Source organism: Heptranchias perlo, chromosome 24, assembly GCF_035084215.1.
Source record: "Heptranchias perlo isolate sHepPer1 chromosome 24, sHepPer1.hap1, whole genome shotgun sequence".
In the NCBI taxonomy this organism is placed as follows: Eukaryota; Metazoa; Chordata; class Chondrichthyes; order Hexanchiformes; family Hexanchidae; genus Heptranchias; species Heptranchias perlo.
The window spans coordinates 35,401,523-35,415,495 of NC_090348.1; the positions used below are offsets into that span (position 1 = coordinate 35,401,523).

Consider the following 13,973-nt stretch of genomic DNA (forward strand, 5'->3'; position numbering starts at 1 on the left):
GATTACCAGGTTGTGCAGTTTTTAAAAAAAAAACTTATGTGTGCACACTTTATGTATAGTGAACCTCCAATTATGAGAATTTTATTTCAGCAAACAACTTAACTTTATAAATGGTTACAAATATCCTTTGATAGATTCCACTTACTCATCTCTCAGACATCAGCAGCAAATTTCCAAACCGTTGCTATGTGGGTGTAGACCTAGTAGGGTTGCATTAGACATGACCTCCTATTGGCCAAGATAAACCATATTCTTCACTTGTCAAGACGAGTCATCCCCCGTACATCAACACTAAAGGAACCCATATCATCTACACTCCAAAAAGTTGCTGAAATGGCTGCTCCTATGCCCAAAAAACTGTTTTGAAGTTCATAAGTAATTTGCTTCATCTGTCTGACAAAATGATTCAACAGGAAAGTGACAGCAATCACGAGGCAGAGAGAATGTGCAGGCTGCTGTCTGCCAAACTCAGCCATCTGATTTCTGTGCTGCAAATCTCAATGGGTTTGTAAATTGGGTACAGATTTTTGACAGCACCCAGGAGAGAAGGAAAAAGGGGGTGGGGGAGGAGAAGTGAAAACATGAGCACAGAAAATTCTAACATGGAAAAAGTTAGGAAGTTTGGAGCAGAATGAGATTTGAGAGCACCTGCATAACTGAAGGGGGGCAGTTACTGGGGCTTCCTGTTTGTTGTCTGTACAGACTCAGCAAGTGAAAGAATAGAAGCCTGTCCCCTTCTCTAGTAATGTTACAACCTCACCTTGACAAACACAGTGGGGCAAATTTCATCTTTACTGAAAGAAGAACAGCCATTTGGACTGGCTTACCAAGAAGCCAAAAGTAGCTCTTACTTGTTGAAGTACACATAGTATTAGCATTCAGTTGTTGGACACTTGCAGGGCACACAGTTGTCATTCATTTTCAGTCCCTTCCTTAGGGACATTACGCATCATTACCAGACTGGCCAGATGGACAAGTAACATGTTCCTTATGCCTCTACACATGATGCTTTTGTCCTGCTGTGTTCCTTCCTATGACTTGACTGAGACCAAGTACTGATTGTGTATGCAATCACATTGGTTGTGTGTGGAATCATGAGTACAAACCTGCATCCACCATAGCATAGAAGTGTCTCTATTATGATCACATTTTAAAACTTTTCAAAAATGGTGTTTCTAAAAAGACTACAGATTTACAGTGTAGATACTGCAGCATGGATACACTGTTATTGGTAGTATCTGAGCATATCCTGAGATATTATAGTTGGTCAGCTCTCTTCTCTGTTGAGTATCTTTTGCAGTTTGCAGGTTGATATTGATCTTGGGTCACATTAACGAGTGAGGTAGAACAAGTCCAATCTCACTGCACTGAAAGCAGAGTCAGCAAATTGCCAGCGATCTGGCACCACATTGTTCACATCAAGAACAGGTCCTTAAAGTAATTATGAATGAGGCATAAGGTTTGTGTGCATGAAACTGGTCATAAATCTGCACTCATGTCCCACAGAGATTTTAAGATTTGAACGTCGGCCAAACATTTTGATGGATTATTTAACCCTTGTATGAATTGAGACAAAATAGTCTAGCAAATTCTCAACAGAAGGAATGGAAATTCCTGAAATTCCTAGGAGTTAAGTTAATCTAAACAAAGACAAGACAGTTAGTCTTCAGTGCTGGATTTGGTAGTTTGATTTCTTTTTGACAATGGATCTTTTATTACCAAACTGCGAGCAAAGCACAGTCACACAGGCCTTGAAGTTACATGGGCTGCGATCCAAGCAGTTACGATCCTGCTGATGCCCTCCAGCACTGACGCTGCTGGAGTTTGTAGGCTAGTGGGCGCGAGTGACACTATGGGTGCATCTCTGGTGCCTGTCGGCCTTGAATCGGATGGTATTGGCAAATTGAAGAGGGAGATGGATAGCTTTTTAGCAAAAAGTGAGTGGGGGACATAATAGTAGATGTAATATAACATTTTTTGGACTTTAGGACCAGCCATATGTACCTCAGGGATATTTTGTGTTCCTGCATACTCCTATGTATAACCTGATGAAGGCTTTCCTTGCTTATAATTCACGCAAAAGGTTAAAATTAGGTATTTACCTGTTCTCAAGTTTTCAGTAATTACAATTTAAACTGACGCTGTTTGCACTAAAAAAGAACAATGTGGATTACTTCATTTTTAAAGGGACATTTTTTAAATCAAATTGTCTCTGGGGGTAATTTTAACTTTTACCACCAGGCGAAAAACTTAAAATAGCGAATCGGCAGCCCGTTTCACACCTCGCCCGATTTTCTGTGCCAATGACTTCAATGGAAAAGAAAATCAGGTGAGGTGTAAAACAGAATGGCAATTCGCTATCGCCCATATTTTGCCTCGTGATAAAAGTTAAAATTATCCCCAGGAAAATATAGTACTTGGATCATGATTTATTTGTCTTTCAAGGGAAGAATATTGAAGTTCTGTGGCTACTTGATCATTTTGGGGTGAATATGTATTCCAGAAGAATGAAAATACGAAAGTGCAGAACAATAAAATGCCATTCCTTCCACAGACCAGATACAATTTGCTCTGTCATTGATCTTACTTAACCCATTTAATCTCCTGAGGATATATTCTCCAACATTTCTTTTGTCTCCTTGAAAGGTAAATCAAGCAAAACTCCAGAATACATATTTAATTCTCCATCGTACACTGTACATGCCAGATCAGAAATCTCCCTAGGCACAATTCTCTGGTCGTGGCAGCTCATGAACCCAAAGCATTTGATTATCTCGGTGAAGGAAGAGGGTGTGATATATGAATCATTGGAGTGTTATCAGTTAACTGTGAGGCACTGAAGAGTGACAACACGTGAGGCAGCGCAAGGATTGCATAATGACCTTGAGAAAGATTATGCAGCCAAGTGTTGTAGCAGCACTAGTGAAAATGTATTTAGGAACTAGGAGGCTGAGCAGCAAGCTGTAGCATCAATAGAACAGATAAATAGAAAGGAAAAAATAATGAGGACTTTTTCTTATGATTATGATTCAATTTTCTATTATAATGTTATAAACAGATGGCTATTTATGTGGCACCATGTGTATATAACTCATGTGAAACAGATATTAAGAAAGTTACTTACACACTATGGTACATCTTGAGGACATTTGAAATTATTCTAACTGTGCATAGGATACCAGTATGGCCAATTTGGGACGTGTGTATGCAGTTTAGGGCACCCTATTTTCAAAAGGACACCAATGTGTGGCAGAACACTCATACGAGCAGCATGTAGGTCCATACATACCAACTGTCCACTAAATGTTCTGGGAGCCCTATGTATCCGGATTCAGAGATCAAAATCAATATAGACCTGGCCCTTCCCTTAAGTGCTGCTGTAGAATTCCTAGCTGTTAGCACTCCTACTGTGATTGACGGCACAGTACACTGTTGGCCGGAGGTCTCATTGGAGTAGGAATTCTGCTCAGTGTAAAGTGTCGTCAATTACACCCAGAGGCACCAGGAGACAGGAGTTTGGGAGAGGCACTTGGAGAAGGAAAGCAAGAGGAGGAAGGAGGATTAGGGGGGGGCGGGGGGGAGGGTACGAAGAGAGAGGTGCCAGTAGCAGTAGTGCTTGTGGAATGGGGAGAGAGAGGAAAAGCGAGTAGCAGCAATTGGTGGGGGGAGCAAATGGGAGCCGAAACCAGCAGCAGCTCGAGGGAGTGGGTAGAGAGACGAGTGCCAGGAGAAGCATTTTTGGGGGGGGGGGGCCAGGAACAGCATATTGGTGTAGTAGGGGAGGGGCGGGGGAGTGACAGAGTGGAGAAGCCAGGAGCACCACATTGGTGGGGGGGTGGGGTGGGGGAGGGGTGGGGAGAGAAGAATGAGAAAGATGAGCAGCGAGGGGCAGTATTTGGGGTAGGGGAAGAGAGCCTGCCCTAGAAAATAAATCTAGTGCTTTTAGCACTCGTATTCCCGTACAGGCTTTCATGTATTTAAAGTGAAGGAATGAATACCTACAGTTTAAGTTACATGCCTATGTCTCACTGTCCTTTCAATGTAATTACTTGTTTTCATATGTCATGGGCATTATTCAGAGCTATTTTTGAGTTGTCCATTTTTTTGGGCCATGAGAAAGGACATGATTCAGCTCTTTAAAAATGCTAAGAGGTACAGGTTGTACGAGTGTAAGAATCAAGTGAAACTAGCGATTGGGAGAAATGATTTCAAAGTAGTGGATCTATTGGACAGCATCTGAGCAAAAGGAAGTGATACTATATCAATTAATTCCTTCAAAAAACAGCTGGATAAAGATTTGGTTGGGAGTTACATTAGGGTTATAGATAGAAATGGTTGAATTCTCTATGGGACACATGGTCCTGGTGCTGTTGGGACTGGAGTGGGGGGGGGGTGGGAATATTTTCTATAGGGGTGGGGGTGGCTGCAGACCAGAATTGAATAATGGAAATGTGAGGATGGATGGATAGTCTGGAATTTTTATTCACAACCTTTAGTGATTAATTCTATTGCATAACCTTGCCTCAGGGGATTAAATAGTAATGGTATAGTTGATGACAGGGTATGTGGAAATGCTGAGCTTAAGGAGCCAATGGCCTTTTCTGTTCCATGCTTTCTTCTGTTTGAAAAACCATTTCACTAATGATTAAACAATTAAATATGTAGCACGATAAATTACTGCGGTATAGCACTTCCATTTGTTGCAAATAATTTACACAGTGCCTATTTTACAATGAGCCTATGGCTGGCAACTTAAATTGAAATTTGAATCGTAAAATATTTAATCAGCTAAATTGAAATTAAATTAGAACGACTCACTAATTACTTAATAAGACCAGTTTTGATCTCCTTACCTAAGGAAGGATATACTTGCCTTAGAGGGGGTGGAGAAGGTTCCCTAGATTGATTCCTGGGATAAGAGGGATGAGGAGAGATTGAGTAGACCTGGCCTACATTCTCTGGAATTTAGAAGAATGAGAGGTCATCTCATTGAATGAATAAAATTCTTAGAGGGCTTGACAGGATAGATGCTGAGAGGTTGCTTCCCCTGGCTGGACAGTCTAGAACTAGGTGTCATCGTCTCAAGGTAAAAGGTCGGCCATTTAAGACCTAGATGAGGAAAAATTTCTTCACCTCAGTGGATTGTGAATTTTTGGAATTCTCTACCCCAGAGAGCTGTGGATGCTCAGTTGTTGAGTATATTCAAGACTGAGATTGATAGATCTTTGGACACTAAGGAAATCAAGGGATATGGGGATAGGGTGGGAAAGTGGAGTTGAAGTAAAAGATCTGCCGTGATCTTATTGAATGGTGGATCAGGCTCGCTGGGCCTCATGGCCTACTCCAACTCCCATTTCTTATGTTCTTATGTTCTAAATCTGCTACGAAATGCAAACCATTAAAAATGTACAGCATGGCTTTGAGCTCAAGACCACTGCTTTCTCTAAATGCCGACAGAACACTTAAGCTGAAAATTATGTTACCCAACTATTTTAATGTTTCACTGACTGGAGTCTTATAATAACTACATCACATAACTGTAGAGCTTTTTGGACACTAAAACTTAATTGAATTGAATATTGTTGAAGAAGTACTGCCACACTGACTGACAACACTCGTTTCCCTTTCACAAGATGGCACTGAAACCACATTGAAACCAACTTATAGCCATTTATCCTATTTGATGTTTTCAAAGTAACCTTGCAAATCCTTGTAAAATATCTGTTGAATACTTGTGGTATGTAGAGCTAGAATCATAGAAAGAATCATAGAAAGGTTACAGCATGGAAGGAGGCCATTCGGCCCATCGAGTCCATGCAAGAGCAATCCAACTGGTCCCACTCCCCCGCCCTATCCCCTTGGATCCAACAACTCTGCACAGCACTGGTACACGTGTGACTAATTGTAGCCTGGTGATTCCACTCTTGGTTACAGGCATTTTTAGAACTGACATTTTGAGCAACCATTCCCACACAGCAGCAAGATTTTTTTTTTAAAAATTGATAATTCTATGTTTCGCATTCAGGATGACACTGGAGCAAAACTTCTTGTCACTTAATATACATTTCTAATGAATAAAACAACTTCTCCACCTATCTTTCTAGGTCTATACGTGCAAAACATTTTACTGTCTACTTCTATTAATTCGAAATCATATCTTGCTTGGAAAAAAAAATTATCCAGTAATACAAATTAAACAATTTTAATAAAACACAGGAAAAAAAATTTCTGCACAATTTCAAATTAATTACCAGTAAATTCCAGTACTTTATTCCTGATGACCCTTGCAATTGTATAAATATATTTAAGCCTATCTCTCAAAACATTCCTTTTCTGATTTGATCTTTTTGCTATTGCAACTCCCCCTGCTTTATTAGTTTACACCCTCTCCTACAGCCCTATTTATCTTCTATGCAAATAGATGAACCCCGCCTCACCTGAACAGCTTTACCCAGCTCCAGTTCTTGTCCCAATGGACTCTGAACCCCTCAGCCTTACACGTGTCCAGCAGCGCACTGACATATCTAATCTGTTCTTCCCAGTGAGTTGCTAAGCAAGATCTTCTTGTTTAATCTAGAACTCCTTAAAGTTCCTCTGCAAGACATCCATTCAACTCTTTCCTACGTCATTGGTTCCTGGTTGGCTTCCCTCCCTTTTCAGATGTTTTCCCACCTAGTCTGCATATCTCTTACCCTCCCACCTGAGTGGTAAAACACCATTTGGGACTCTGGGTCATAGCTGCAAAACAGGCAGCCTATCCTCTACTACTCTTCCCACTCGCCTGTTCTAATGGATTATGTCTCTCTTTTTACTCATGAGTGACCTCTTGCTCCTTGGTGCTGTGTGTTGCTCTTGGTTGCCTTCCATTCTTATCATCATTGGTGTTGAGAACTGTATATGTATTGGCCAAGTTTTGACCCACAACATTTATTGTACTGGTTCCTACCATGTGTCCTTTTTTCCTTGTGGATAGTCCCCACTGTTCCACCATTCCTCTCTACCTGTGGGATGATCACCTTTTTAGACGTCTTCCAAAAACCTTTACTACCTGTCACATATGCTGTACAGCAGAGCCAGCTGCTCCTTGAGCTCAGCATTCCTCTGCTCAAGCAACACAACTATGATTGTTTATGCACTTTTATTCATTTTGGATACTCTACAGATCCAGGATATCTCATCATGTATTTGGCACACATCTAGCTTAGTTCTTTATCCTGATAATCATTTCTATACTTGTACTTACTCTAGCTTTGATTAATTACAACTAATTCTCACTTACCAGCCTGATTCAGGCCCATTCTGTTCTGAACTCCAGTTTGGGCCTAACTTCCTCCACTCACTCAGCTGCCTTCTCACTTTACTGGCTTCTCCGAGATTTATAAGGGCAGAAGTGTTTTGCACAACATATTAACCTGCCTCTTTAAGGCCTCAAAGTTTAATGGTGCAAGTGGAGTTTAATTATAAATTGGAAGGTACTTGTAAATTTGAGGCTTTCTTTTTTAAAAAAAATATTTTTGTGCTTGTGTAACAAAATGTGATAGTTTGAAGTGTGGTGTCTGGTGTGTGATAGATATGCACAAGATGCAAAACTTTTATTTGTATATATGCTAACAGGATTTTAAAAAATATTTGTTCTGGGGGTTGTGGGCGACACCAGCAAGGCAGCATTTATTGCCCGTCCTTAGTTGCCCTGGGGGCATTAAAAGTCACATGTAGGCCAGATCTGGTAGGGGTGGCAGAATGTTTTCCTGAAGGACGTTAGTGAACTAGTTGGGTTTTTATGACGATCAGCTTTTATGGTCATTTTTTCCTGTCACTAGCCCATATATTAGCAGATTAATTAAATAAAATAAATCACAGCTTCCCATGTTGGGATTGTGAATTTACACCACCTGGGTTGCTAATCCAGTACCATAATCACTAGGTTACCACATCCTTGATGTTACCCACAGGGAATTGGAAGATATGCTGTTTTCTAATAAGCATATGCTAGGATTGCTGAAGGAGAAAATTATGGTCTTAATAAATTATAGATAGATATATATTCCAATCCTCCTTAGATATAGGGGTGGTGCCAGAGGACTGGAGAATTGCAAATGTTACACCCATGTTCAGAAAAGGATGTAAGGATAAACCCAGCAACTACAGGCCAGTCAGTTTAACCTCGGTGGTGGGGAAGCTTTTAGAAATGATAATCTGGGACAAAATTAATAGTCACTTTGGACAAGTGTGGATTAATAAAGGAAAGCCAGCATAGATCTGTTAAAGAAAATCGTGTTTAACTAACTTGATTGAGTTTTTTGATGCAGTAACAGAGGGGGTGGATGAGGGCAATGCAGTTGATGTGTATATGGACTTTCAAAAGGCATTTGATAAAATGCTGCATAATAGGCTTGTCATCAAAATTGAAGCCCATGGAATAAAAGGGGCAGTGGCAGTATGGATATGAAAGTGGCTAAGTGACAGGAAACAGAGAGTAGTGGTGAACGGTTGTTTTTCAGACTGGAGGAAGGTATACATTGCTGTTCCCCAGGGGTCGGTACTAGGACACTGCTTTTCTTGATATATATTAGTGATTTGACTTGGGTATACAGGGCACAATTTCAAAATTTGCAGATGACGCAAAACTTGAAAGTGTAGTAAACAGTGAGGAGGATAGTAATAGACTTCAAGAGAACACAGACAGGCTGGTGGAATGGGCAGACACGTGACAGATGAAATTTAACGCAGAGAAGTGCGAACTGATACATTTTGGCAGTAAGAACGAGGAGAGGCAATATAAACTAAATGGTACATATCTAAAGGGGTGTAGCAACAGAGAGACCCGGGGATATATGTGCATAAATGTTTGAAGGTGGCAAGACAGGTTGAGAAAGCGATTAAAAAAGCATATGGGATCCTGGGCTTTATAAATAGAGGCATAGGGTACAAAAACAAGGAAGTTATGTTGAACCTTTATAAAACACTGGTTCGACCACAACTGGAGTAATGTGTCCAATTCTGGGCATCGCACTTTAGGAAGGATGTGTAGGCCTTAGAGAGGGTGCAGAAAAGATTTACTGGAATGGTTCCATGGATGAAGGACTTCAGTTTTGTGGATAGACTGGAGAAGCTGGAGTTGTTCTCCTTACAGCAGAGAAGGTTGAGAGGAGAATTGGTAGAAGTGTTCAAAATAATGAAGGGTTTAGATAAAGTAAATAAAGAGAAACTGTTTCCATTGGCGGAAGGGTCAAGAACCAGAGGACATAGATTTAAGGTGATTGGCAAAAGAACCAAAGGCATCGTGAGGAAAAAAAAATTTATGCAGCAAGTAGTTATGATCTGGAATGCGCTGCCTGAAAGGATGGTGGAAGCAAATTTAATCATGGCTTTCAAAAAGGAATTGGATAAATACTTGAAGGGAAAAAATTTACAGGGCTACGGGGAAAGAGTAGAACTAACTGGATTGCTCTTACAAAGAGCTGGCACGGGCTCGATGGGCCAAATGGCCTCCTTCTGTGCTGTAACGATTCTATGTTATTGTTGGATTCTGATTTAGAATGTCATTAATATTCCAACAAAACAACATATTAAATCTAAAAATATTTATAAAGCGAGATTTAAAAAAATATTTCCTTTGCCTCTGGCACACTCTGGCAATTCTTATCTTACATCAGTGTAATGGAATTAATTTATAGACTAGAAATAAAAATAAACCAGCAGGACTTGCCAACAGTGTTGCAGAACATGTGTCAATTAATTCACCAATGGCGCAAAATATGTAGAGGATAAATTACTTGTGACTAATGATTTATTCATGGATCCTCACCTTAAATTTTGAATAAATTTATCCAGAAAAACACGTACTTGTTCCTCGTATCATATTTTCACTAATTGCATTTTTTAAATAAAAAAACTCTCGTATACCTTACCTGCTTTATGGAAATATTTGAAATCCCTTTCTGTGTTGACCTGTGTACATTTAGATTTAGAGGCCTATAACTCCTCAACCAAAGGTTCATAAGTTGAATTCCCAGCCTTGACTGATGGAAACTTGAAATGCCTCCATTGGCTTTGTTTCATTGGTTCTCTGGACAGGCTTCAACTGGATAGAACGCTAGGTGACCAAAATAAAATTACTTGGCTGAAAAGTGAGAAAAGAAATCTGACAGGAGCCAAGTATAATGTACAAACCATGTACAAGGCGCTAAAAGCATAAGTTACTATTATTACTTTTGTAATTACCCAATGAACTCACAGAGGTGCTAAGCATTCTTGCTCAGGTCAGGTCAGACACTCTTATATGGTGTGATGTTTTACGCCAAAAACCATTTATGATTATTTTAATAGTTTCATAACTTTTTTCATAACTTTTTTTATACAAAGATTATGTTCCACCGAACCATGCTCTGAAAATGCAGCAAAATTGACTGCGTCCTTGGAAAAGTCAGAATTTGGACTGATTTGATTGAAAGACAAACAGGGAACAAAGAATTCTAAACAAGAAAACAAATAAAGGCATTACCACTTCCCAAATGGCTCAGTGAGTTGATCTAGTGAGTAGCTGAGCCATACAAGTCGTCCCAGGTCTGATCCCCAGTCTGTGCTGAGTTTGTTGATCTCACAGAGTGGTGGTAGAGGCATGACCACTGGGTTAGTAAAACCAGCTCCTAATCACTAACTAGTAACCCCTAGTGGAAGCGCAAGGGTGCGGACATCAGGTGAGGACAGGGGTATTTGAGCTAGCTGTCATGCCACCCATAGTTAAAAAAACCAATGATATCTATTGTTAAGGTTCGCACAGAATAATGGCCAGTTGTAGTGAGGTAATGGTGTGCAAGTGGCGATGGTGAAACTAGAGGATAGAAATTGCTGTTGTTGATGTTGTTGTATGAACAGTTAACAAGCTTGTATCAAATTCCCCTCTGCCATTTTGCAATAAATGGGTTGACGCCACTCTTAAAATAGCAGAAGAGTTTGATATGAATGTACTAAGAGGTCATACAACAATATTGCCAACTGTAATTTCTGGTCTCATACCTCAGCAAGGGGTTAATCCCTTCAAGAGAGGAGAGGACAAGATGGAAGAAAACTGAAGGGAAAAGGGGAAAGAAAAAGATAACCATCACATTTGCAGGTAGCATACCTGAGATGGACATTTATCTGTGCATTTCACATACTGTAAGTATTGACGATTTGTTGGGGTAGAGTTTCACCAGCACTATTTGGTTTCCTATACGCCAAATAAAAGAGTACAAAAAAAGAAAACGCATTAAACTTCTGTTCCTTTTGCAGCTCATGTGCTCCACGGTGCAGAAGGCACTTTTTGAAGAGGAAGACAGAGTGAAGAAATTGACCAACAGGGTCGCCATGCTGGAGAGTCGCAACAAGCAACTGAAAGACAAGGTTAAGAGAGTGAAACGCACCCTGCGGCAGGTGAAGAAAAACAGCCGACGCATGGAGCAACTAAACAAAAAGCTACTGGAGAAAACATCAAATGGTGGAAGCCAAAGCCCACATTATGCCAAACCAGACTCCAATGTGGCAATTCTCAAAGTATAACACACAGGCAGTGTAAATTGTTACAATTACTTTTGTTTGTCTTGTAATTACTCAATGAGCTAACACAGGAGGTGCTGGGCATTTCAGTTAGCTCAGTCACTGTACACTCTCAGTGATGTTCATCGAAGGCCGTTAGGTCCCCCCAAAACCATTTATGAATAGTTTTATAGTCTCGTCGCTTTGTTTAAGGAGAGAAAAGGAAAGTTGGAAAATATTACTGCGCGCAGTATTAATCATTATTTTACTTAGGCCAATTTGTGATAAGTATTTCTTGCTTTAGTGGCCACGTTTCTTTTTGAGAATAGTCCGCGTTTTTTTCTTGTAATTAAGGATTACATAAGTAAATGATAATTGCTGATACGAAAGTACTGACAATATCCCTTCATTTGGTGCTTTCTTAAATGGAAACCTATGGTTTTTTCATGTGGGCAACAGTACGACAGGTATTTTCCAGAATGCATGGCATTTGTGCACCAATCCTCTAGTTGTCTATAAACTTTTTTGACACCCAATATAATTTTTGAAAGCAAACTTATAATAGAAAAGTTATCTTGTTCATTAACATTAAGTGTTATTGAGTCTAGACAGTTTCAAAATCACAGTCTGTATCTGTTTCCTCAACCATTTGTAGGATGTTTTCTATATATTTCAATAAAAATATATACTTTGCTAATTATTTTGCTTCTAATGGTGGGTAATATAAGGTTTTGCTGCCTCATTTCAAGTCAGCAACCCCAAGTGTGCAGTGTCTCTAAAGGAGCACCATAGGACTACAGATTGCAGATAGGATTGTTGAAATATTTTCTTTATATATTCAAATCTTAGCACTCTGTTTAATTGTATTCATGCACATCAGTCTGATTGGTTATTGACAAAGTATTCCAAACATTAGGGATAATTTCATCTTTTTTTTTAGATGGAAGCGCCTCTTCTTTGACAGTACAAGAGCTGCCGGCACAATTTTGTGCCACTGTATCATGTTTTTGGTTGGAACAACAGTATTGAAAGTGCGTTGGCGTATACATATTGCCAGAGAACAAAAATGATTAAACTGTTGAAACTATTTGCTTTGACAGCTGCTAAACTTTGATTTTTGGCTGTGTGGTCTAATTGCTTCCCTGGTGTTCTACAACCCATGTGCAAAGTTCTTTTGTGAGCTTCAAAGGGTTCATGTTGTGATACCTTCCCAGTAATGGTTCTCTACAAGTGGAAGCCAAATCAAGATTGAATTGGGGTTGAAAAAACCTGCAGAGGTAATAAATGATTATTCCACCTTTTCACTTCCAATTTTCCACTTTGTAAAGTGCAATAAAGTGGTGAATTTGTAACTGTTATATTAATTTTAATCTAAGGTCATCTATTATTGATTATTTACTATTCTAAAACAAAGTGAAAGCACAGAGACTTTTAATAAAATTGCTTCCTTCTTTTACTTTTGCTGATTTCTATTAACTCTAAAGTAGTTAGTGTAAAAGGATGTCACTTATAATCAGAAAGTTATCAATTCAGTGATAATATAACCATAGAGCATTGCACTGTTCTAATTTTCAGTTGTTCTATTGGATTATTCCTAATCTTTGGTCATTCTAGTTATATTTAATCCATCCAATATTATTTCCTTTACTTTATGTAATTGGTGTGACGTTGTGATCAGATGATGACCACTGGAAATACCGCATTTAGCTTTACAAAGGCCAACTTCAAAGGTATGAGGGAGAAAATCATACAGTTTAACTGAGGGTAATCATTAATTTCATTGCAGCTGAGGGCAAATAGAATACTTTCAAAGGCATTGTGGGTAGCATGCAGGGTCCTTTAAATGTGCAGATTGGGTCTGATGACATCATAGGGCTCCGACCACGATTTTAACTCTGACCTGAACGGAGAAGCTAGTGAGCTCTAGTCGGAAGAGGATCGGAATTGGAAGTGGCCATTCAAGGTAAGTTTTTTTTTTACTTTCCTTTGTGGAGCCCGAAGGAACAGGGGTGCTCCTCTGGGCCTTACAAGGAAAAATTAGGCCTCTCCCGCTCTGGACCCTTCCCAGGAACCCTGGTCCCCACACTTACCTGAGTGCCAGCCAGCAACCAAGGCCCGCCTGAATTTCCGCAGGCTGGTAGCTGCTTCCCAATGGCTATTCTTGTAGTGCATCCTATATCTTGAATAGCTGTCGGGACTCTGTATCTCATCGAAACCAGTGCCTTGAATGCTATTAGTGGAACTTTGACCCACCCTCTTACTGCATGATAGAGTTTTGTTATTGATTATTGTGCTTTTGAATGATCCCACGTATGTTTAATGGGATGGAGGTTAGAATTATGACCAATTCACGCTGTTGTTCCCGTTTACACCTCATCAAGTTTTTCTTTGTATTCACATTAAGATGATCCCAGGTTAAATTCTCAGTGTGTGCTGAATTAGCTGACCTCAGTTAG

At 39.7% G+C, this 13,973-nt stretch overlaps 1 protein-coding gene across 1 annotated transcript in view; it reads left to right on the forward strand.

The window, feature by feature from the left end:
* Nucleotides 1–12,214, forward strand: part of ccdc3a (coiled-coil domain containing 3a) — a 59,603-nt gene extending 47,389 nt beyond the window's left edge. The window contains exon 3 of the mRNA XM_068005069.1: nt 11,275–12,214. Coding sequence (XP_067861170.1) covers nt 11,275–11,541 — 267 coding nt within the window. The 3' untranslated portion in view covers nt 11,542–12,214. The remainder of the gene's footprint in view (nt 1–11,274) is intronic.
* Nucleotides 12,215–13,973: the final 1,759 nt, after the last annotated feature.